The sequence below is a fragment of the Protopterus annectens genome, chromosome 2.part0 (genome assembly GCF_019279795.1).
Source record: "Protopterus annectens isolate FY-2018-M chromosome 2.part0, PAN1.0, whole genome shotgun sequence".
Classification (NCBI taxonomy): Eukaryota; Metazoa; Chordata; order Ceratodontiformes; family Protopteridae; genus Protopterus; species Protopterus annectens.
In genome coordinates this window covers 1,656,417,200-1,656,444,828 of record NC_056728.1, presented here as the reverse complement: position 1 = coordinate 1,656,444,828, position 27,629 = coordinate 1,656,417,200, and the positions used below count along the sequence as shown (strand labels likewise).

Below are 27,629 nucleotides of genomic sequence, written 5' to 3'. Positions count from 1 at the left end.
AGAAACGATAAGTACTGCTGGTGACTCCCTGCTAGTTATTTTTCTCACCTGCCCACACATTCCTTGATCTGCTTTTTAAACTTTGTGATTTTAAGCTGCCAACCTTTACTGTAAATTGAGTCTTATAAGCCCCTCCTTTTCTATACTGCTGTTTATATCATGAATTATGCATTTGCCTTTTCTTGTGCTTATTTTGGAAAAAAAATGCATTTTGCCTCTCATTGTCTGTTCTACTGATTTAATTGCTGTGAATCCATTATCTAGATAGCTGTTGGAGAAAGTTGTATATTTTTATACCCTAGCATACACTTTTCAGTGTTTTTAAATCAAGAGGTCAGTGGATTGTCAGTCTAATGGCACTGGGTGGTAGCCTGGTCTATACAGGTTGGGGAAAGACACTAGAGATTCTTGTATGTAGTTTTTTTTTTTTTTTTTTTTTGGCTGGAGGGTTTGTTAATCAGCTTATCTTGTTTTTAGTGCCTTTATAAATTCTGTACGATTTAGTGGCTCTAGGCTCATTCTACAAAACAAAGTACTTTTATTAAATAATCACACTTTTATAAGCTGTTTAAAATACACTGTGGTATCATTTCACTCCAGACACTCCTTTACCGTGCTTTTACTTTATGGGACTGGAATTACTCATCTAGTAGCAGTAGGAGTTTTCCTGGCCTATCTTTGTTGGGAAGCACACAAAAGGGCTCTAACTGTAGTCATTGTTTTGACCAGAGGGCTGTGTCAGTCTTCTGCATTTCCAATGCTGGTATAAATTTGGCAAATTTGCACTAAGCTGTTCAGTGTCCCAGTGCCCTGGACACATGCAGACATCTGGAAACATTCCTTATTTACTGTACTAGTTACCTTATTGTAGCAGCCAGGACTATTGCTGCTCAGACAGCATCTGCTTCTTGCACCTGCCAGCATCATGGCTATAGGTAAGTTGCAGATAACACCATAAGGACCCGTCCCTCATCCAGTTGCAAACACTCTGTACTCCTACTCCTTTCAAGTACACATTAGGATAGTCAACCAAAGAAGGGCTATTTCCTGCTATATGCACAACCAGCTCGGTGAAACATGGATATCCTGAGGCAATTCAACAATTGCCTTATACTCTGGCAACCACTTAATTCTTGAGCAGACAAATACAATATGTGAGAAATGTAGTTACACATTAACATTGGAGGCTAGATTTACATACAGAAACAAAAAGCAACAAACAGGTTCTCAAAGACTCACACACATCTTTCACCACACCCACAAAGGGCCACATATGCAGAGGTGCTCACATGTAACTTACCTGAACTTCAAAGGCTTCTTAGGTGTAGTCCTGAGAAATGCCACATGTACACAAACAGGAAAATTCTCATCCAAAAATATAAAGCCAGATCTCATTACACCTCAGTTACCAAACTCATAAGGCGAAACACTCCATGACCCAATATTCTGGTAATAGGTGACACCATGCTGCTACACACTGATGTCCTTTTTATCAGGCTGGATAAGGGGAAGATTACATTTAGCTGCCTGGCAGGGGTCAGGATTCACCGGATCATGCAAGAAGTCCAGTTACTTATCCCTAAGTAGCAGTATGACTCAGTCATAGTCCATCCGGGTGTAAATGACCTGAGAAGTACCTCCTTAAGACTACACGAAGAGAGACATGACTGAGTTCTCAGAATATGTGTCAGAGGCAGGTAAGAGCTTAACATTGAGCAGCATTCTACTCTCTGCAAGGATGATGCCACAATACCAGCACAAAATGATCGATTTTAACAATTGACACAGCTACTGACTTCATTCACAAGGGGTTCAGTACTTGTCAGCTTAGGATGACAAGGTAGATGGGTCACACTGCTTTGCCAGGGATGGTTTTCACCTGTCACCTATAAGCTTTCGGATATTGGGCAAAAGATTAACCACCCAATAGTGCCTTTCTTTAGGCATTGCCAAACAGACAGACCTTCCAACAAAACAAAAGCTACTCAGGACAAGCTAAAGGTGTTACTGTTCAATGTTAGGAGTCTCAAAATGAAACTGCACTCCCTTGGAGCTGTCTTCACCCTGGAGTATACTGATGGCTGTGCAGTTACTGAAACATGGTTCAAAGCCACAGAAAGCCCTCCAGCATGGAATGGCCATAATGCCGTTCATACATTTTGACCACCCACCCAAAAGATAATGATAAGCAGACCTCAAGGTGGGTCAAACAATATGACATGCTCAAGCTACTCCGTGTCCAACTAACTATGGGAAAAATCCATTACCATATGTTTGCTAGTTACAGGTCCCCTACTATGAACACAGAAACCTATACATCATACCTGAAGTTACTAGAATCACTCACCATCCAGCCCAATAATGGTATCATTACCATATATGGGTGATTTTAACTATCCCTTCATTAATTGGGAAGCATACACAACCATGATAATGCAGACCGAAGATTTCTTAACTTTGTAATCACTCACCATCCAGCCCAATACCATACTCATGGGTGATTTTAACTATCCCTTCATTAATTGGGAGGCATACACAACCATGACAATGCAGACCCAAAGATTTCTTAACTTTGTAATCACTCACCATCCAGCCCAATACCATACTCATGGGTGATTTTAACTATCCCTTCATTAATTGGGAGGCATACACAACCATGACAATGCAGACCCAAAGATTTCTTAACTTTGTAATCACTCGCCATCCAGCCCAATACCATACTCATGGGTGATTTTAACTATCCCTTCATTAATTGGGAGGCATACACAACCATGACAATGCAGACCAAAGATTTCTTAACTTTGTAATCACTCACCATCCAGCCCAATACCATACTCATGGGTGATTTTAACTATCCCTTCATTAATTGGGAGGCATACACAACCATGACAATGCAGACCCAAAGATTTCTTAACTTTGTAATCACTCACCATCCAGCCCAATACCATACTCATGGGTGATTTTAACTATCCCTTCATTAATTGGGAGGCATACACAACCATGACAATGCAGACCCAAAGATTTCTTAACTTTGTAATCACTCACCATCCAGCCCAATACCATACTCATGGGTGATTTTAACTATCCCTTCATTAATTGGGAGGCATACACAACCATGACAATGCAGACCCAAAGATTTCTTAACTTTGTAATCACTCACCATCCAGCCCAATACCATACTCATGGGTGATTTTAACTATCCCTTCATTAATTGGGAGGCATACACAACCATGACAATGCAGACCCAAAGATTTCTTAACTTTGTAATCACTCACCATCCAGCCCAATACCATACTCATGGGTGATTTCAACTATCCCTTCATTAATTGGGAGGCATACACAACCATGACAATGCAGACCCAAAGATTTCTTAACTTTGTAATCACTCACCATCCAGCCCAATACCATACTCATGGGTGATTTTAACTATCCCTTCATTAAATGGGAGGCATACACAACCATGACAATGCAGACCAAAGATTTCTTGACTTTGTAAACTGAAATGCCCTGGAGCAACTAGGCTGCACTCCCACTAGATCTGGTACTCACAAATATGGGGAGTGCTGCACCCCCTTAGTGTTATGTTCTCATTGATAAGATCAGATAATAAAGAGGTCTTCCTTGAAATAAAGGTAAGCTGATTCTCCCACCTAACCCCAAAAACTTTAAGAACTTCTCTAAGGTAAATTACCCCCTATTAAGGGATGGCATAGCTAGTTTCCAAGTACCAAAAATCCAGACATCACAGAAACCTATGCAGAGGCATACACAAAAGCCCTGTATGACCATATAAACAACTGCATAGAAACAGTAGTACCAGGCTAAAATCAGCCCAGGTCAAACCACAAAAACAAGCCACCCTGGTGGACCCTGGTATTAACAGGTTGTACAACAAAAGAAAGAAAATCCTGTTGCGAAGAGGGAATGTGCACAACAGGGCAAAAAGTCCCTTGTTAGTCTAAACAAGTGAATCAGGGAAGCAAAGCCTCTGAAAGCAGACTTTGAACTAAATATAGCCTCCAAAGCTAAGAATAACATTGAGGCATTTTTCAGTTATGTCCATAGTCTTAATTGCAAAACCCAACAATGTGCAGAAATAATTGTAGATGGCATCACCTGTACTCAGCCAGAAGACATAGCAAATTTGCTAGCCAATAAATTCAGCTCAAATTTCACCTCCCCATTACCCCCAAGTCTCCCCCAAGAAATACCCTCCACCATTTCACTGCCATTTATCACCAAAGAACAGGTTGCCATTGGGCTCTCTAAAGCTAAAACACAGCTTCAATGGGGCCTCTTAAACAGCTTAAATCAGGACTTATCATATCCATTAGGATCTCTATTTAACCATAGTCTCTGAACTGGCTTTGTCCCAATAGAGAGGACGACAGCGACGGTCATCCCTATGTATAAAGGAGGGACAACTACTGGTCCAGGAAATTGCAGACCCTTAAGTCTGACTAGTCTTAAGTGTAAGACTATGGAAAGAATAATCATGGACTTGATAAATAATGACATATGAGACCTTCAAACACTGGACCTGACCCAATTCAGCTTTGTCAAGGGCAGGTCATGCCTACTGAATCTGGTGGAGTTCTTTGAGAAAGTCAATAAGCCATGGGTGAGGGTAAACAGTACATACCCTTTACTTCAACCTGGCCAAGGCATTTAACACAATTCTTCACTCAGGTATTATAAATAAACTCACAAAACTGGGCATACATTCCTATGTCACCAGATGAATAGCCAATTGTCTCACTGACTGGATACATGTGGTTAAAGTGGGTGAATCCACAACCTGCAAGACCCCAGTTACTAGTGGTATGCCACAGGAATCAGTACTGGGACCACTCTTGTTTGGAATATATTTCTCTAAAGTCAAGGAAAATACAGAAGGCCTCTGTGTGACAAAGTTTGCCAACAACTGGAAGCTGAAGACAGTCATTGAATCCCCCAACGATGTAGATATCATTCAGGAGGTTCAAGACAAATGAGTGGTGCCTGAATCATCCCCTAAAACTAAATGCAAAAAAAAAAAAAAATTACCATACCCTTTGGGAAGTCAAATACCCCTGTATGTTACAACATCCATAGCACATCCCTTAGGGTAGGCTCTTAGGTGAGAGATCTAGGTACACAGATGGGCAATAGCCTGCACGTTCACCACCATGTGTTCACAGTGATGAGGAAATCCTTTTATGTGACACAACTTATAAGTAATGGTATGGCAACTAGATACAAGGAAATTAGAGCCCAGCTGTACTCAGCCCTCATTACACCCGGTATTTTCTTAGTTCATGAAGATGAACAGCCAGTAGCCTTTATTTAATATGACTGGTTCCCTTAGCTTTGAGGCAGTGTTAGCCATAATATCCTGTTTTCATTGGAAGGTTTTATCAATGACGATGTTCCTTTTACTAGTAACTGTCTTTAGGTTTTGTGTGAAATCACTTTATGCATCCCGTATAATAGATGACCCGTTTTAGTTTCATTTTTGCTGCAGCACCATTAAGATTATTTCAAACTGCTGGTTTACTTCAAGACCTCACAAAGTATATTTAGAATTGAATACTTTCTTTACAATGCATTCAACTATACAAAATTGTCATTGCTTTCACTGTCCATACCTTTAGCTTCTAAGGTTGCATCTAAAGAGCTTATACTAAATATGCTGAAGAAATAGAAAAATAAGAGGATTATAGTGATATCAGTAAAACAGGATAAATGTTAGACATCTGGTTGGTTAATACACTGCCTAATGCACTTGATATAACCAAACTATCCAGTGAATAATTGCACAAAAATCCTCAGCTTTGATATTTTGAGAAACACCTTGTATCTCCTAGTCTCATATCAGCTGCAAGTTTAAGTTTTTACATGGGCAATTATTGCCATTTTGTTAAAAGCTTAATTTATTAAATATCATGCACTACTGCCTTGTAATATTTTGCTATTTCAGCAACAGTAGTGGTATGCCTTTTGTCAGTATAATCCAGTTGGCAATGCATGCACCATTCTTTTCAGAAATATTCTCTCTCTTTCTCTTTTTTCTTGTTTTTTTTTTTGGAGGACATTGTATTCATGGTATTAGGATTCATTACTGTAAAATTAGGCAAGCGTTTTTATTGTCCTGGCTATATAAACTGTATTGACAGTAAGTTCTTCCTCGTGTCTACCTCAGTTCTTATTATCACATAAGACTACTGGAACAGTGGATACTATACAGTAAATCAATGCAAAATGAATGAGAACAGTTAACAGACAGGCAGATAAGTTAAATAGCTAGTTAACTACCTATCTAAATGCATGGGTGGACAGATCACCTGTTTTTGAACAGACTAATATTTATCCATTATGCAAATACATTTTGCAATAGTATTCTGCAGGCAAATGGTTATATACTATACCAATTTTGATTTACCTTCACATTGTCACATATTCAAAAATATGGGTTAAATTTGACTTGCATTAATATTTTGCTTTTCAGCCTAATTTATTTCTCATATCTTTAATAACAAGAGTATGCTGATATTTTGCAAAGAAAGTTTGGAGACAAAAGTTTTGGACTAGTCACGGATACCTACCTTGTTCCTCTTTCCGTAAATGTATTTAACAGTTATAGAGTCCCCATGAAATTAGGTCTGGTGGACAGACTAGTCACGATTAGCTACCTTGTTCCTCTTTACTTAAATGTATTTAACAGTTATAGAGTCCCCATGAACTTAGCTCTGGTGGACATTGGAGGAATTCATCTAAATAGCTTGAAACATGGCAGCATGAATTTGCCAGTAAGAAAAATTAAGTCCTGCACATGGTAGCATCATCCTGCATATAGTATATGGGCATGAGGAAATGTATACCAACGTGTGAGGAAAATATTTTGGAAGTATTAATCCTACAGGAGGTAAATTAAAACAAGAGGAGTTAAAACAGCAACAAGCAATTAAGGCAAACAGAATGGCAAACTGCATTATTTGGCTTAGATTTCAGACATAAAGATTCAAATGTCCAGCCCTGAAGATGTCTTCCAAGGTTATAGTTCTGGAGAACATGAAAATGCAAGCAAATGCAATTCTTAGATAATATGCAGTTTGGGCTATGGGGAGGAATAAGTGAATAGAGATGAAAACATATGAAAATAAATTGTCAATAGACAGGGGACATTGTATATGCAGGAAATAAATAATAGGGAGATGTGATTTGAGTCCATGTATCTCTTCAAGTAAGGTTAGAAAAATAGAGGAATAAATGTCAGCTGAAGAGACTAGGAAAAGAAACCTTGTCCAATGATAAGAAAAATACTACAGTTGCACATGAGAAAATAACGTTTATGGAAAGGGTGGTAAATACATGGAATATTCTACTGTGCTCAAGATATGTCCACTGGGAGATGATGATCAAATCAGTTGTCAGTGAACAGAATGTGAGATATGGACAAAGGGCATATAAAGAGAGTTGAAAGCATGATATTTGGTAGAAAAACTGGAAAGTCTGAGTCAACCAAGTCCAAGAAACATTTTTTTTTAATAAATTTGTGTGTATGTACATATACCATACTAACTTAAGATACAGTGTGGAATTTTAATGAAATCAGCTTTTATTCAAGTAGATAATGTCAATAGTCATAACTTTCTATTTTAGAACTCGTAAATTGTTTTCCAAATTGGTCACTATGCAAGAAGGAACAATGCCAACAAACTGCTAATCTGGTACTTGTGCAGCTGAATGTACAAGATCCCATGGCACCTGTCAAAAAAGTAGGGGAAGTTCCTTGAGTACATGCCCTGATCACATTTCCCCTAGTAGTAGAAATACCCCCTTGGGTCTCCACTGTAATGTGACCATTAACCTAGTGAGACTAACTCCATCAATAAAGAATAAATACATCAATAAATAACTAAATAAATAAAAAATAATCATATAAACAAACATATAAGTAAATAAATAAATACCAGGACTGTCCTTTGCAGTAAAGTCACAGAACACCATTTTTATGTAGATACTATTCTTTACTGCTTTAGAAAATCAAATTGGATATACAAAGACTTTTGGCTGATGAATACCGATAAGTAAAAGTTATGGCTGGTATGAATATCTACAAAGCTATAACGGTGGCATGAAACTCGGTGAACAAATGCTGTCATATTAATAGATGTCAAGTGAAGGAAAACAAGAATTTGTGAAGTCACTGTATGTACTTTTATGACAGATATGTCTCTGTTCTAAAAATAATCACTTTTCATGTAGGCAACAAATTTTAGATAACATCTCAAAATGTATGAGTTCATATTTCTTCCTAACTGCTAGTCACAACACACTTTACTGCTGCCCCCTGAGTTTTGCAGTATGTCAGTCACGATTTTGAGAAGAATGCTCAGTGTTCATCAGAGGTCTGAATCAATCCTTGTCATTACGCATGAATGAGTCAAATATGCTGCAATGCCATTTTTCTTTGAAAGGAGTTCTAGTCTTTAATTATAAAACAAATGATGCAATCTTTATTTGCTTAACATTTTAGCTAGGAGCTCTCCAGAGGACACTGGTATAACACTATTCAATATAAATACACCATATTATATTTTCATATATTAACATAAAATCACTACAGAAATCTTTAGCATCGTTCTATTTTTTTCAAATCAGTATGTTAAATGTATTCATTTACCAGCTATACAAATATCTTGACTTACTAACTTTGTAAACAGGCATGAAACGATAAGTCAGCACACTGTGTCTTATATGCCGGACTGTACGTGCATGTATCTCTGCATACTTTAATGCTAATTTTAATTCACAATAAATATAAAAATCATTAGTTTACATTTTCAAAAATAATATTTGACAAAGTGATGTTTTAATCAGGGAGTATATTTTAACTCAGACTAGTAATAACATTGAATTTTTAGTGGCCCTTCCTCCTTAATAATAAATACTGCATACAAAGCTATCTGTTGAGAAATGACAAGTTGTCAATATGAAGACATTTTAAAGTTTTAGAAATATCATCTAAAGAAGAATGAAATTCATATTCTCTAATGAAATTCCTCCAAAACATCAACACTGTACTATATCACGGACGGAAATTTTGTAAACAAAACAGCAATGGCTTACAATGTAGACTAAACACGTTATTACATTGCAAAATGTCAAAAAATATAATTGATGGTGCTGTAGCAGTCCTCATGGAACCCCTTGGGTAGCTAAGGAAATGTGATATAAACACTCAGTGATCTGTTACATAATGTGAGCAAATAACATGAAAAGTCCAAGTATATTTCTCAACATAAATCTGCATCTGTGGATACAATAACTCAAAATTCCAACAGCAGTTAGCATAATGAATTTATTCCCAAAGCACCATGCTAAATCTATTTAATGAAAAGCATCTCAAAAACAAACAAAAAAAAAACAGTGACAAATAATACATGTGCAATCTGAAGGTAAAGCATGAAGCTATTTTCCACTATACATTTTCAGCAATACATCAATAGCATTAAGAAACTCTGGTATACCATAGAAATGTCTGTTCTCTAACACAGTTTTAAATTATTGATATAAGTACTTTAAGTTTGGTCTAGCTGGTGACAGTGTCATCATTGCTGATAAATGCAGATTGTCATCATTGCTGATAAATGCAGATTTAACTCATTTCAGCAACTGAGATTGTTGCTCTCTAATCAGATATTCTGCAGCTCAACAAACATTTTATTTGAATATACCATGCCTCCATACTATTCTGCATGCAAGGAAGAGACAAATCATTCAATTTACTGACATTCCAGAAATGAATGAGAAATAATGGTGGGAAAAGAGAGTCACTGGAGATCATGCAGCAGCCAATCAAGGCTTGCCAAGCTTGTATCACTGTTTAAAATACCCGACCAGCTCCTTTACATCTTTTAAAAATGACACCATTAAATCATGAAATGCAGTGTGCACCTTGTCTTCATGAAGGAAAACCAGTGCTACCAATATTTTTAACATTGACTTGGAAATGAGCAGACTGACCATACAGCTTTGGCAATCCAAGTTGCTACTCTTTCTGCCATACGTTCCTACCTGAAGTGAAAAACTCATTGTTTGCTCTTGGCATCTGACACATTGTGCTATATAATCTTGATTGCTGCAATTTCAAGGTCACGTATCACAAAACAAACATGAGATCTGAGATCTAGCATACTCAGCAATTCATAAACAGCCTGCCATATAACGTTAAATGGTCTGGAGAATTTCCTGGACATAAGGCACACTACTGGGATACTTTTGCTAGACCCTCCACAAGTAATAAATCGGTGAATACTATACAAATGACAGGACACTTGACCTATAGTTAAGAAGTAGATGCCATCAGTGAAATGGTGGTGCTGCTTAAATCTTCTAAATATTCTAGGGCAGAAGATATGACTACTGAGGCATCATAACTTGCTGATATTAATATATACTTTTTTAAACAAAACAACCATTTTTTTTTTATTTCAAACTGATCAGTTTGTAAGGATTCCAATGACAAGTCTTCCCTATTTTCACCTAGCATTATTTGCTTTCTCACTCTACTGACACTCCCTTGTACAGCCCACTGCTAGTGCCCACAGAAAAGTGGAATTTCAGAAATGGAAATATCACGTGTCAGTTAACATGAATATAATTATTTTGGGAGATTTTAATTGCTCTGCAGGATGGAAAGGAGACACTGGCCTCAATGTATTTAGACAACAGCATGTCATCCACTAGTAGACAAGAAATGTGTCTTGACAATGCAATAAGCATTTGTAGTCCCCCACTGTATCTATAACATTCTACCTCATCTGCATCTGGCAGGTGATAATGTGGAGCAATTTTTATTAGTTTCTCTCCAGCTACACTGGGTGATATTATTGCTTTGCTTTTACACTTTTGCTTCACCATATACCTGCCTGGTCCATACTTTTTTATTTTTGTTTACCTTTTCTCACAGGTACACTGGTCCTTCTGTTATTTGTGCAGGCTTCCCATTCTGAGATGTAACAGTTTTGTACACATTTCCTGTATAGCCAGAACCACTAGAGGTATTTCTGTGAGTCACCATGATGTTAGTAAGTGTCCTTATTTATGGTGACATGAGCAGGAGGTAGACTAATTATATTGCAGCTGACATTTCCTGTGTTTGACATTTTCCATGTTCCACATTTTGTTTAGTCAGTATTACTTAGTCAGATATCAAACATTTGGCATATTACATTGATCTTTTGCATGTATTCCCTTACAACAGTCGTATACAAATGTGTAAATATTTATATGTGTGTGTGTGTGTGAGTGTGTGAGTGTGTGTGTGTGTGGGGGGGGGGGATACTGCAAGCATTTACAGACTGAAAAGATGAATGCATCAAATGTGTATGCTCACAACTGCTGATACCAAAATGCACTGTGAACTCCCATCACAAATGTACAAAGCATTTCTGTCACCATAAGAAAAACTAACATGAAAATTAAATTTTAATAATAAAACACAATATAGATTGGAATCATAAAAATGGGAAAAACAACTCATGCTGCTCAGGCATTTTTGTCAGAGCATCTGTTATCTCAGAAAACATAAATGTGTATAATATGGAGTTAACTAATCAATTGCAAGCACGCAAAAAGAAATCTAAGATGATAAAGTTATTATATTAGGTTACAAATGCATTCGATAAAATAAACGACCATTAGATACAGCGTAGGTGATTAAGGCAAGCAATTTTAATCAGTTATGAGAAATCATACTGACAATCTAATTATACCATATGTCTCAATCCCTCTTTTTATCTACACTCTGGATGTATTTCTAAGATATATTTCACAAAGCTCAAATAATGCCAATCAACAATAAGGTATGTGCTTGACAGATATCAATGACTTCATCCTCTAGTAAGACTAGAAGACTTCTACAAAAATGATCATACCAAGACAAATGTGATTAAAATGCTATTCTGCTTATCACATCTTTAATATGGAAAAAGGGAAGTAGTAGCAAACACTGCAAATGCTGCAAGAAAAAAAACTAGGCATCCATGAAGCAGACATCATGTCTAAAAAAGTTTTCTTCAGAAAGCCATTATAACTGAGCAGAAAAGTACTTTCTATCACACAAGGTAAAACAGTTATGTAATTATTTAGAAATATTCTTTTCACTTTAATCTCACCAGAGACCTATCATTTAATACAGTAGATTGTAAAATTAGAATTGCGTTCCTGCTTAATGCATTTCCTGTTTTATAATTCTACATAATTTGAACACATCCAATACAACTGAAAATACTCAGCCAAAAATGCATTATAAGCACACATACACACATACACACACACACACACACACACACACACACACACACACACACACACACACACACACACACACACACACATATATATATATATATATATATATATATATATATATATATATATATATAAATGTTACCTTCAGAATTTTGAAGTCCAAAACTTTGAATCTCATGTGATCAAAGATCATATGTTCAAAGTTTAAAAACTTCAAAATCCTGAACGGAGATCGGCATACAGCTCGGATCGGGAGATTTCCCTTGTCCTCACTATAGTGCTATCTCGGAGTTGGTATATTTAAGTTGCGGGGGGTGTGGGGGGCACAGCCCCCCACATGGGGGCTGCAGGGGGGGCTTGCACTCTGCATATGCTTGTTTTTATGTGTTTAGTGGTGTTTTGGGGAAGGGTTCACAATTTCAAGATTCCAAGATCTCGAGATTCTGAACTTGATGTTCTGAAACTCGAGATTCAAAATTTAGAAATGAACCCATATAAAACATGTGTGTGTCGTGTGTATATAGATAGATAGACAGATAGATAGATAGATAGACAGATAGATAGAGAGATAGACAGATAGATAGAACTTATAAAATATATGGCCAAATAATTTGGATTCACTTCAACCAATATTCCAAATGTCAAAATTAAATCAAACAGAACATTCTTAAAATTAACATACCATATCAATAATGTCATTGTAAAGACACATAATAATCTGCAATGCATATACCTCTTTTCTGCATATACTTTTAATCTTTTACTTTGTGAAGCCAAAATTGACTTAGAGGCTATACTCTGCCATGATTCATAACAAAAGCAGCTGAAATTGTGTAATAAGGCTATGTTTGCCATAGAGGTTTTTGAGACCATTTTAGTCTTCAAAGTTTTTTTCTTTTTTTTCACTTGTAGCCCACACAAAAATTAAGCATGTAGAAAAGATTCAATATTATTTATACTGCCATCTCATCAAACTGAAGTGCCAAAGACATACTTTTGCATACAGATTGGAAATGCATAATCACTCTTAGTAGGTTGGCATATTTATTAAGAAACACTGTACTATGCATATCATAAATATATATATATATATATATATATATATATATATATATATATATATTCTGATGTGTTAATTTTTTGCTCATTTAAACATATTGTCAACTGTTGTAATAAATTAAAGGATATTGAAGCATGCTGTCATAGTCTGTTATTGTGTTATTGAATACTTATCTGGTCATCATTAGAATTATGATAACATTTCCAAACATTGAATCTATTAACTATGGTTACATAGGACCAAAGTATAAAGCTCTCAGTGTAAGTCTGCCCTGATTCTGAAGATTCTATCTCAGTGTAAGTGAATTACTTTGGTATAAGATTTATCTATAAGCTGACTTACAAAAGCAGATTCCAGAATGCCTACTCTCTGCCTGGTCTTATAGTGATAGTAAGTTTTTTGGAATCAGCACCTTTGTACTTTTTCAACTATAGAGCTTATATGCCCCATGTATGTACATGTTTGTCAAGCCAATAATAAAAGATAGTTCAGCATGTTCCAGTCCAAGGACACTTCAATGAACATACCTGACCATTAGGAAAAAACACTAAATAAGGAAAAATTGTGGTGCATAGGGGGATGGTAATAAAGGTTAGCACACTAACTCCCTTAACAGATGTTATACTTGCCATTTCTCTAGAAGACTGTGGCTTGTATTCCCACACCAGGTAATTTGATTCATTTTTCCAATAACTGGCTGTACAGTATGTCATATGAAGGCACAGCACTCCTTAATGTCTCATCCCTTGGATGAGGCATAAAACTGAGGTCTCATGAGTTTGAGTAAGTGGTACCTCAGGATGCAAAAGATCCCGTAACACTTACTGAAAAGAGTAGACATACTTTATTAAACATAAATATTCAAAATATGTATACAAAGAAATATACATAGAGAGAGAAAATAAATATAGATAGAGGGAGAGAGAGAGAGGTACATATATTGATAGATAGATAGATAGATAGATAGATAGATAGATAGATAGATAGATAGATAGACAGATAGATAGATAGATAGATAGATAGATAGATAGATAGATAGATAGATAGATAGATAGATAGATACAATAGTTAAAATATCCACTTATGGAAAGAAATCCAAATGAAAATAGAACAACTACTGATTTACACCAAAAATAATTCCAGTACCTTAGTAGCTGTCTTGTTCCAATACTTTTTGCCCTTTTTTTATTTCCCTGATAAAAGTCCACAGTTCCATAATTTATTAAATGAGAGATAGTCACGTTGAGTAAGACAGCATATCTATGATGTACTTACAATCAATTTACCAAAATAATCACGCTGTTGTTTACATCTGATATCATAATGTCCATACTGAAGTATGTTAAATTGATAAACTCCCTAAATTATCTAACTTATATAATTCATATGCATTCTTCTAAAACATTTGAGCTCTTGGACACATCACTAAAGCTTGTTCAAATGATTCATCTTTTAGGCAAATACCAAACAGCCTTTCAGAAATAATTGCCCATCTTTAACACTATATTTAGATTATATGGCCTTTCACAATGGAATGCATCCATATTATATTCATATTATAATTTCCATTTTGGAAAGGAATTTTCCACAGAAAGTATTTTATCAAGCTATTGTTCTAGTAACAAAAGTCATTGTATGCTTTCATAAGTACACAATGAAGATGTAAGGAAGCTAAATAAACTATGGGATTAATCAAACCTAAATATTCACCTTCTACAATATAAGATGTTTATCTTGATTGTGTTTAACCTAATATTCCAAATAAACTCAAAATTTACAGATTTTATTCCCAACACAATTGCTTCTTGTTTGTAAGACTGGTGTACCTATAAAACTTGATAAGAGATCAAATCATTTGCATTTTGTTTACATTAAAGAAAACCCTACTTGATCAAATTTATACAGCCTTATTTATTCCTCTACAGACACACAAACACATATTGGCACACTCCACAGCTACCCAGGACTTTGCTGCACTGTAAGTGCTCCCATGGGAGAGAAAGGTGACCACAATCTTTTAATGGCATTCATTTCTTTCTCTTAAAGTAAAATTTTACTTGTCATAGTGATTTTTAGAATTGGTCATCCATTCCTATAAGGAGTTGCAGACATTTCTGGGGAAATCACATGTCTATATGGTATTAGCCACTCCCCCAGGCTACTATATTAACATGCAGCTTCACCTTTAAAATCAGTCTACATGTTAAAGTTGTGATTTGGGAAACCTTCAGTAGTAGAGCATTCCATGAACACTAAAGGCTTTGAGCAATTTGGAAGCCTTCTAGGATAAGGCATCTGCATCAAGCTATGCCTGTCTGAATCCCAAGGAAAGTGTTGACTGTGACCAGAATGAACAGAATCAGCTATCTTGTGGGGCTCTAAAGGTACCACTATAGGAAGGTTGATGGCTTATCCATGCTGGGAGGAACAGAGATGCCAAGGCTTACTGCAAATGGTGGTAACTACTGGAGATAGAAGAACATACTATACAGTGTGTGGCCTAAGGATATGTGCTTGACGCAACAATGCATTGCTTGTGTGTAAGTCTTCATAAGGTGTGTGAGGATGCACACACTCTTAAGAGGAAGGTATTTGAGGGACTTGGACATTCAGTCACACACATAAGACAGAGTGGTGTGGTTAGGGAATGAAAATACCCTCATGTCTAGCTGGATGGAGGCCTTACCACAAGTGTCTTTCTATCCCATGATGGGAGAGAATGACTGATCATGGTTTAGGCTATGTGACCAGCAGACATGGGTGAAAAATAATGTTTATAAAAAATATGCATCCCTCATTTTGTTGCATTATGGAGCAGGTAGAACATCAAGCTGGCATACAGATGATGTCATAATAGACTAAATAACGTGACACATCCTTCTAATTTAACCTTAGGTATTGTCAGTAGCAAATGAAGTAAGTAGAATAACTTGAACAATTAACAAAATGTATGTCTTAGAACTAAGCTAAGCCATAAGACTATGGGTTTCTAGATGTAGAATTAACCCTGTCATAGTTTCTGAATCATATGAACTGTCAGGCGATTATGTCTAGACACAATAAAGTTAAGTAACACTAATAAAAGAACACAAGAGTAGAGAAATGTGAAAAATAGAATTTCTAGGTAAATGACTGAAAGCACATTGCAGCTGTACTAGTCCACCTGCATAATAATAAAGCCGTACAATACTGCCATGAGCTGACTGTGATAGGAAACAGTGATTTTAGCAAAAGAGTTAATGTACCTAATTAACACCATTCTGCTAGGTATGTTAGGCATAGAGTAAGCCTAAGGATAACATGGAATAATTCAATCATAGACATGTAACCATATATTAAGGATATCAAACAAATCAGAATAGCAAGTTTTCATTATTTTATGGCATTTTAAAAGTATTAGCGGTAATGTATAGAGTTCCATGCCAGAGTTTGTTACATAAGCTTAAGAGGGATTTTCTGGATATATATGTGTACATATTAATAATTATATAACTATATGTATGCATATATGGATGTGTGTGAGTGGCTTTGAGACTGGCAATTAAAGTGGTAATGTTGATAAAAGGAGTTCTGAAAGGGTTAACCCAGTTGTTGTACTTACGGGAATGACATACTGACAAGCTACATTTTAAAGCTTAATTATTATAAAATAGCATTGTAATTTACTGTTGGCTATTAGTTGTCTGTTCATTGCTACCTTGCTCCTGTATGAACAGAGTTGGACCATGTTGCTTGACTTTGCACAAATGAGATTTATTCACTGGAAGTGACTACCTCCTCAGCAACATCTGCCCCTCACTATGCTTTTCTCTGCATTCTCTCCCTCCTACTTCTGTTTTATGATGCAAATAATGTTAGGTAAAATGGGAAGGGGGCTTGAGAATGGGTGGAGCTTTGGACTTAAATCATGCAGGCAAGGTTATGAACTAGGCAACAAGTGAGTCATTTATTTAAAATTAAGAACTTTTGGTCTACTTGCCTCGTTTCAGTTGCTGTCACTCGATGGTGGTGTAGAGGTAACGTATTTAGCCACAGTGGTAGTTTTGACAGAGTAGAGTGGAGACTGCATGTTTTTGCGGATTGAGAACCATCCACAAAGACTGCCTGTTAGGCGTAGGAATGCGCAATTTCATAGGTATAATAGTATGGCTGTCCGCACGCTTGCAAGAGCAGATCTGAATCAGTTTGGGGGGGTTTGATGTGGTATATTTTAAACTGCATTATTCAGTTTAGAGTTATTTCAAAGTTTAGCAAATATTGGAATGGTTGGAATTATTTAATTACAATTTTCATTGGAAAGTCAGTATTATCGGGCACAAGCCTCTAACTGGTCTGACTAGTTTCAGGAAGGAGTGTGCTTCAGTAGGTCCTCATGCATAATCCTCATTAGCATATTGTGTCACTGCTTAATCCCTGTTTGTGTTTTCAGTACTTGGATTTTAGAAGCTTATTTATGAGATATGGTTCTGTTTTATACTGTTTGGTCTTAATCTTGTAGTCTGGCCTGTAGCATAGATCGGTAGCAGCTTTGTTAAAGTAAACAATACACTTTTAAACCAATATAAACAAAACAAAAAAAAATCAGGCCTGTTTTCTCATTCTCATTTAGTAGTTATAGTTTAACTACAGCAATGGTTGCTTGAAGTGAATGAGCGGTTGCTTCGCAGGCTGCGAGTTTCACGCAAAGAAGGTTGTCAGTCATGCAAGCATGTGGGGCACTAACAGCCCTGAGTCAGGGTCAGGTTTAACGTATTTGTTTATTTCATTCCGCTCTCACCATATAGCTTACAGCACAGTAGGAGAGGTGCCAGCACCTACTGCATGTTAAAGAGACAGACCTTTTATAGCTCAGTTCTGCTGGGTTAGGGTAGGGAGTCTTCTGTGCCTTCCCATCACCAGAACAGCATGACTGAAAAATATGATAGGCACTTCACCAAGAATGTCACCAACATTCCAGCATGCATAAGAATGTGACTATGACAGTGATGGGAAGTTAATGTTCACTACGCACTGGCATAAGTTACAGTTCAAAAAAAACCCTGAAACTTGAAGTGGATGAAGTGAAAAAGGGTTGCCTCTGTGCGTACATCAGATTATTGTGCCGGAATTCTACATGGTAGGGTGTTATCTTGTGGTGTAGCCTCAGATTTTATTTAGGGAGATTGTGTTGAAGGGGGCCCGTACTGTTTGCCTTTTCGTGGGCTCTAAGGACTTTGAGGTAAGGATGGATTTGTGCATGCATGGTGAGGTTTGTAGTCTGCAGCTGAAGAGTTATTTATCAATAGGGAAAGATGTTGCAGTATGGGAGCTGTGTGTGACGGGTGAGGTGCATGAGCAATTGGTGCATCTCTACTCCATCAGCCAAGAGGTTCAGAATTTGTTTAAATAATGTACTACAGCAAATGTAACAATGGACAGATTTTCACAAAATGCCCAGAATTAGACACAGGTTTAGGTCCGTATGGTTTCTAGCAATTAGGGGTGAACCATCAGAGACTGAAGTGAGATGATAATGATAGGCATTTCAGTTTGACAGATATTTTAAGTTTCGGGCTTCATATCTTTCAGGAAACTCAGGCAGATGTGAGACCAATTGTTAACATCGCCTTTCTAAGTTTGTGTGAGCAATATTTGGAAATTCTCCCAAAATTTTGGGCCATTGCCTCACTTAAGATTTTGTCCGGATTTCTTGCTCTAAAGGCTGAGAGGTATATGATCTCTTCATGTCTATTGGGTTGTATTGTAATACTAACAAAGTGACAAACTTTGTGGAGGCAGGATGGATTCGGATGCATTGAAGGATTACAGGAGAGTCTGGGAGAAGCTGTGAAGGAAGTTTTGGGTTTGTGGGGAGACAGTGCTGAAAGTCTTAAATGTTGTGGGTTAGGGCATAATGGTACACAAGTTCATAGAATGCCCTGAATTTGTCATAAGCTGGGTCTATTATATATAAAAAATAAATAAATAAAAAGCTGTGGTTTTCTGGCAAATTAGTGGCAACTCTTTAAACACTGAAATCAGAGAATAGACATTTGATTTTCATACGTCATAACCCCACACTTTCAAAAAATTCATGCCGATGCGAAACCTGTTACTTCATCAGTCCCCCCCCCACCCCCACCCCCCACTGTTACTTATGGCTTTGTCCAGATTTCTTGCTGTAGGAAGTTGACAGGTATGGTCACACTCATTGTTGCCTTACCGTCTTAAATTAGTAACACCATTAATTGTATAAAAAATAATTTCTCTAGTTTTGGGCCTCTGTCTCAGAGTTGATCATGGCTTGTCCCCAGTATGGAGTTCATTATTTACAGTGTTTATCTAAGGGTAGTGCAGTAGGATTTTCATTGGCTGGCATACAGCTCAGCCAACTGCATAGCTACATAGTTCAACCTAAGAGGCATACATTGGCATAACGCGCATAAGAAAAGTAGATGAAAAATGGTTATACACACTAATAATACTACAATAATCTGTACACATATCACTATAATGCAGCGGGTGGGCACACACAAGACCTTGCAATTGAGAATGAGGTAATATTCAGGCTTTCAAGAATAAGATGTTTTTGGACAAATAATAATAGGGCCTTGGCTAGGGCAAGAGTGGTGGATTTATTGAAGGCTTTCAGAGAGTAGGCAGGTTGTCGGCACCATGTTTATCATTTCAAATTACTTACATTTTGCTTTTCTTTGCAGATGGTAGTCTATGAGGGGTGTTTCAACTGCAGGAGTGCTACGCAATGAGGTCGCAGATGCTGCAAGCACAGAGCTGTATCAGCTGGAGGTCGGAAGGAAGGATATTTTCAGGTGATGGATGTCACTGCAAAGGTGTTTTGAATGCTGGAGCTACACATGGTGAGGTCACAGGTGGGAAGAGATCAGTGGCCTGAAGGAAGCAGAATTGAAAGGTAATGATTTGGTGGGGTGGATATTTTGGTGGCTGGAGTGGTGTGCAATGAGGTCACAGAGGATCTACTTTATTTGGGTTCATTAAGGTAAGTCAGAATTATGCGGTTTAGTGTAATGTGGGGGCAACTGAGGAAGAGGTAGGTTTGGGGCAGTGTAAAATAGTACTGGGATTGTTTATGGGGAGTGTGGGGTTCCCACAGGTGGAGTAGAGTCATAACATGCATAGGTTCATAGAAATTTATTAGGCTAATGAATCAAGGGCTCTTATCGGCCAGCCAGGTTCAACCCTTGCGTTCTCGTTTTGCAGCGATTGGGTTGAACCTTGGGGTGAATTTACAGTTCTCCATTCAGTTATTTAAACTGTTTGTAGAGGGTTAGTGATGTGGTTCTTGATGAGACGCTGGAGTTTGTTCCAAAGGTGGCAGCTTCGGGAGGACATATTTATCCTCAAGTAGGTACTGGTAATGTCACATACCAGGTTAAGGTTTTTTGCATCATTTCACTTTTTTGTAGATCAGGTTTCAGGAAGCATCGCAGGTATACGGGTGCTTTTGGGATGTTTCTGGAACGGGGTGCTTTGTTGTAGACATAGACGTTGGAAGGCATAAGTAAGGCATGGTTTGGGGTTTCTTTGCAGATGTAGGCCAGATTTCAATTCCTTGCTAACTGCATAGGTATCTTAATGGATAAAGAGCTTTAAGGGAGAGGTCAAGGACAAGCAGCAGATTAAAGATGTTAAACTTTTGGAGTCCTGCAGTTGCATTTGTCCAATTTACTTAGGTTATTTTGGGTATGGGTAATAATCTGAGGCGACTACTGTAGTTGCACGGGTGACAAGGTTAAGTGAACTTGCTACATCTTGGTCAGTGGTTCAGTGTTTTGGACGGTTGGTTAGGTGGAACGTGTGATGATTCAAAGACTTTGGCTATTGGCAGGCTAGGCTGTTGTGGGGGAGGATTTGCCTCTGGGTACAGTAATTGCACGAGTGATGAAGCGAACTTAAATTACTGAATCTTGATTGTTGGTAATTGGTTTCAAGGGTTGAGGTAGGTTTATAGGTGTGAAGTTTGACAGGCTTTGCTTATTTAGATAAGTTTTTGTTGCGGGGATTGGTGTTAGGAAATGGAGGTTTATGGGATTATAGCTTATATGGCATTTTATGTGATGGAGATATTTTAGTCATCTAGAAGGTGGTTTCTGGGTCAGCAAATGTTAGATTGCTTATTATGTTTTCTGCTTATATTACATAGTTGGATTTTGAAAACAAATTAAAATTTTATTATATACATGGGGGGGATACGGTTACAGCTAGGCATATTGGTGGCAATTGTCTGCTATGGTTGCATGGCTTTGAGTTTAATGTTCGGTGTTTACTTTGACACATATTGTTTGGGGATTCCTTATGATGCTAACACTGATTGTTAGAGTGGATGAGAGTTACTTTAAGTACAGAAGTCATACAAAAGTATGATTATTTTGCTATTGGAGAAGGATCAATTAGTCAATTGGTGGATTTTCGGTATTTATATGACAGGGTGTCAGGTTGATGATAAGCATCCAGTTTGGTTTTGGGTAGCTGTGGTACACAGTGATGTTTGGCATAGCTTTCCTTTTATTGGTGGTTAGGGCTAAAAATGTTGGCAGTAGGAAGGGGGAACAGCCTGGTCAAGCTGGTTGGCAGAGAAGATGGACAGGCTTGCCCTCTTCTGTTCCCCCTCCGGTACTGGATGTTCATTAAAGTGATTTTGGAAAGGAAAGTGCGCAGTTGGAGCTGATAAATGAAGTGAGTGATGGGACACTACTTCATAAGTAAATAAGCGAGCAGAGGTAAAGATGCTGCCTATTGGACTGGGCCTGTAATTCAATAAATGGTAAATGCAGTGAGTGGTGGTATGCTGTTGCATATGTAAATGAAGTGAGTGATGGGCTGCTGCTTCATAAGTAAATACGCGAGCTGAGGTATGGACGCTGCCTATTGGACTGGATCTGTAATTCAATAAATGGTAAATGCAGTGAGTGGTGGGACGCTGCTGCATAAGTAAAGTAAGTGAGTGGAGGTATGGATGCTGCTTACTGGGTCAGGATGAGTGAGGTCACGCTGTCCTGATTAACATCATATGGAGGTTTATGATATGATTAGAATCAGCTATATTATGTTTAGTCGTAATTAAAAAATATGGTTTAACAAAGTTATGTTCATAGAAGTTCAGTAAAGGTCATCAAATGTCATTCAGTGTAATGTGTTTATTGAAGGGGACCAGGACAAAATAAAATTATTAAAATAACCAATAAAGTCAAAATAAAAATATGGCATAATACCTACACTGTATATAGGTCAGGCTGGAGTTACGCATATATTTATTTATATGTGCCTGTTTTGTTTGGTTTCACAGATTTCACATACATGACCAAACTGCTCCAGGAGTGAGTAAATCTATGCATAACTCATACCACAGCCATACATAATAGCTATATTATACCATGACTGTTTTATTCTAAAAAACACTGATTCCTACAACTTATCAAATTGTGAGATCTTTTGTCATTTATTGTAATTAGAAAATCTACATGTAATAAAACCATAAAGCAAGGAAATTAAAACAAATTGTCAAGGGTTTACATTTCTACATTACATTTCATCCTACTTCAGTAGTGCATTGTTGTTAAAAAGGAAAATGTTCCTAAGCAGTACTGCTAAATGCTTAAAAAATCCTTAACACAGATGAAATAAGTAACATCAAACATTCACATGCATTGTATTATGGCAAAGGACTTAATAGATAGATAGATAGATAGATAGATAGATAGATAGATAGATAGATAGACAGATAGATAGATAGATATATGGATAGATTAGTTTATTACACAGATGGACAAACAGACAGATGGATATGAAAGCAAGCATTACATGATAGCCACACAAACTAGAGTGTTCTGTTTTGAAGACTTTATCTGTGTACATTTCAGTAAAGGACTAATGCTATTACACTTACTGCTTAATATGTACAGCTGTAGTTCATAGATGCACATATGATTGTGTAATTTAAGTGATAGAATAAAGGTCATTCATTCAGAAAAGATTTTAAAAAAGCTGTTCCACATCTCATCATATGAGGATGGAAGGGGATTAGATATCTAACACCTTTTCACTAATGACTCTATTAAATCTAGTTAGTACTTTGAAATCAGGTGATTTCTTTGTTAACATGAGACAGTCATTAACAGCCTTTGTGCCCTTCAGTATTGCATTTTAAATTATTAAAGAAACACTAACCTACAATTTTTATACTGATCTGATAGCCCAATGCTCAACCATTCAAATAAAAATGATAATCCAATTGCATCACTTTCCGTCTGTTGTAAAATAAATCAGATGGCCAGTTTAGGTGCTAATGATAACGGCAGTTTAGTAACTCCCCATTTTTATAAAGTATATCTCCTTTTTACTACAGTCCTAAATATACTATCTCTAAAGTGTTCAGGTTTATATCTGAATAAAACAGTTTCAATACTCATTCATTATTTAGTTTGCACTGTAGTCTGATTAATGGCTTCATTATCTAGTCTACCCATCTGGTTAATTATAAAGAAATAAGTAATATATAGACCATTTTTCTCAGTCTAAAAATAGTGGCTCTATTATCTCTAGAATTCAGTCTCATACTTCTACTCTTTATATTATCTCTACAAATCAAATGTTAAGAAAATAAATAAATAAATAAATTATGTTTGACTATAATAAGTGCTGATAGTAACTGTAGAAATACCATCTGAAAGCAATACAGCATCAAAATCTCTATGACTTTTATGGATTGCAGTATGCCACAGTAAGGTAAAATAATAATAAACAAATAAAAAAAAAAACATAAACTGGGATAAACATAAACTACAATAAGCTACAGTTCTTTGTTATGGGGGCACGGGGACTTATTTACTCATTGCTGTGAAGTTAACTCCCATTTCCATAATAGGTTCATAGGTTAGTACTAGGCTAACTGCCCTTGCAAGCCATTTTAAACCTAGCCAATTATCCCCTGTGAGATTCAAACCCTGTGCCTTGTGTTTGTAAGGCAAACACCTTAACCATTAGGCCACCCTCCCAACCCAATCTCTGCAGTGTCCTTTATTTTCAAGGAAGTCCTTAACTTTGGGTCCCTTCTAGTGATTTTAGGAGTGTCAGATGATAGATTACTCTTATTGAATAATTAATCTTCATATTCACAGACCTTCGTTATGTCAGAAATGGTTTAGTTTACATTCTCTATCAAAGTCCCAGGTTATTTGAAAAGCTTCCATTATTAGGGATATTGTACTTCCTTGTTTCTGACTTTGTCTAAGAATTTGAAATTAAGACCCTGATTTAGGGCCTTTGTCTCTGTTTATTTATAGATTTGTCACAGATTTCTGAGTCATGCCCCTGATTTGAGGCCTTTATCCCTGTGTATTTATGTATTTTCTCTGATTCTGTAGTTAAACCCACCCAGATATGATATTTTTGTCCTTGTTTATTTCTGGACTTTCCCTGATTCTGGAGACAAGTCTCTGATTAGTGGATTTTTTCCCCTGATTATGTTTTGATTTGTACTTGATTCTGGAGTTACGTCTACAATGAGAGGCTGTTGTACCTGCTTATTTCTGGATTTGGTCCTGATTCTGAAGTGACCAAACCATTCCAAGTATCCATAGACCCTAGGATATCCTACACCACACCGTATGTTATGGATTTAATCAGATTTACTATGAATAGTTCTACCTTGCTTAGTCAAGATGTAAATAATTACATGTAAAACATCTAATAAAAGACAAAATAAAAATAGAAAAGCATTAAAATGAGAAAAATCACACTATACACTGCAGTAAGAAAAGACAACTGCACTCCCCGCTTTGGGGATCCACTCTCACACCACTCGTTTTTGTATATTCAAACTCTAACGTCACATAAACTATGGGAAAAGGAAAAGGTATAAAATAAACACAAAACTCACCATTTCCTATATGATTGAAGAATAAATCATAACAATTGCTGCAAGCCAAGTGTTATTGAAATAAAATTTTGAAAACTTTAAAAAGTGATCACTCTCTGCAACACTTTGTGACAATATGTAAAGCGATGCAATCAGCTGACATGCTCCTGAATTCACAGTGTGTACACCAAATACACTGTAATTTAAATTGATCTATATTCATTTTTTTCATTTTTTTCTGTTACCTTAAAAATATATAAAAATGCAATTATCCCTACCTCCTGACATACATTCTTTGTTAGTGAGGTAGGTCCACATTCTCTGTCTTCCTGTTGTGTCTGTAAAAAAAATAAAACTCATTTGAATAACCATAAAAATAATAGTAATTCAAGAACTGAACAACTGCAGGAAACTAAAAACTAAGTGTTGTTAGTAACATAAGGAATAAAAACATAATACCAAATGTAAAATTCAGAAATATATTTTATTTGAAGTGATGCAATCAAAAATGGGCAAAAGCAAAATATGAACTTAACTACTATCTCCGTTTTAAAGTTTATAAATATTTTTGCCTTTGAATATATATCAAGATATGCTAAAGAGGAATTCAAACAGTAATGATATGACACAATTTTAAAAAATGTTTAAAAAACAAATCTAGCAATAAATATATTTTTCACACAACCACACACAGACATTCACACACACATACACAGATAATTTGACTGGCAATTGTCTGAACAAAAGTGAGGATATAAAAAGTATAACCAGTAATATAATATTTTGGCTTGGAATAATGCCTTTTGTTAGCACTGCAAAGCGTTTTATATGAATATGTTGTGAGCACTGCTTGATTTCAAGGAAAGACATTTCATTAAAACTCATGTACCACCTACTCCTTTGCAAAGACTTTCGATCTACATTATCAAATAGAGAGCATTGAATTTTGCATACCAGGATGTGGAAGTTCGTTCTTACTTTATGCATTCATGATTTATGGATTAAGGAAAGCAAGGGTATTTAGGTAATAAAGACAGTTATGAGCTTGACAGAGGAAATGGGCTTCAGTCATAAACATGGCTGTACACTGTACTTCTATGTACCACTATGCGGTGATAGCCCTATTATATGTTATGTCTCACAGCTACTGTCATCTCTGTGCCACTAATGAGGTATTTCAGTTTCTGAATCACACAGGCAAGCAAGCCAATGTGACTACTATGGACTCCATGAATCCTGCCTTATATCATATATTAAAAATGATGTTACTGAATGAATTTACCAAGAACCGACATAGCTGAAAAATAATTTATCTGACTGAATTGTGTATAAGTTTTGAGTTAATAATTTACATAGATATGTATCTTTGTAGTGCGTGATGCACCATGATTGTGCTAAAAAAAAAAAAAAAAAGGCCAAATTACAACCTGGTTCAGCACTGCTATAGTGCGAGACAAGACATAACAATGTTTACATTGATGCTCAACAGGTGAATTTCTCAGGATTCATGTCTTGAACACACAATTTTGATCAACAACCTGATCATAATCCTCCACAGTGACCACAGAATAAGTTACTGAAAGTAAATAGTGTGGAAAGTGCATGGGGTGAGAGCTCTGCTTTGATCAACCTTATCTTTTTTAGTTATATTTATATGTGACATCTCCAGTTGATATTCCATACACATTTCCTTTAAACTGATGAATGTTATTATGGAAAGTTGGGAAGATGCAAAATGCTAAACATACCCATACTAACATAATATTAGTAAATATTAAATGTGGAGCACAACACTCCAGAGGTTATAAAAGTCGTGGTATTCTCATAAATATAAGCATTTGCATACTGCAGACTGTTTTATTGTTTTATTCATATTTCCAGTAACACACACAAGTGTCAACATTCAACAGTTATTTTACAAATGACATATCCAAATATATTCTTCCACTCCTCCTCTTATCCTTACAGCTCTCATTCCTTGGATTTCATATACAACATTTTCAGAATTCTCTTATAATATTCTACCTCCCCTTGATTCATTTCTTCATGTACTACAATTCCATTGCCAGCTTACATACGCACTGCATATTCTAGAATCTGCTTTAGAATGGAATGCATTTTACAGGTCCAAACAGTCTCAACATCACAAACGTCTGGCTTAATTTGATGTTGTTGTTCTTCTTTCAGCTTTTCCTGGTTAGGGGTCGCCACAGCGGAACTCAGGTCCGCTAATGATTGGCAGTAGATTTTTATGGTGCCGAGGTGCCAGCTCGACATCCAACTTTCAACGAAGGCAAGCCCATTTCACACATGTCTTTCAAATGCCACTTGACCATGGGGAGGACATGCAGATTCCACACAGAAGGTGCTACAGCCGAGAATCGAATGGGAGAACCT

The 27,629-nt window shown here is 36.6% G+C and overlaps 1 protein-coding gene across 1 annotated transcript in view; it reads right to left on the bottom strand.

Annotated features, from left to right (window-relative positions):
* Nucleotides 1-27,629, bottom strand: part of LOC122792866 (polypeptide N-acetylgalactosaminyltransferase-like 6) — a 2,507,518-nt gene that overhangs the window by 1,669,115 nt on the left and 810,774 nt on the right. The window contains exon 2 of the mRNA XM_044060425.1: nt 25,511-25,570. Coding sequence (XP_043916360.1) covers nt 25,511-25,570 — 60 coding nt within the window. The remainder of the gene's footprint in view (nt 1-25,510; nt 25,571-27,629) is intronic.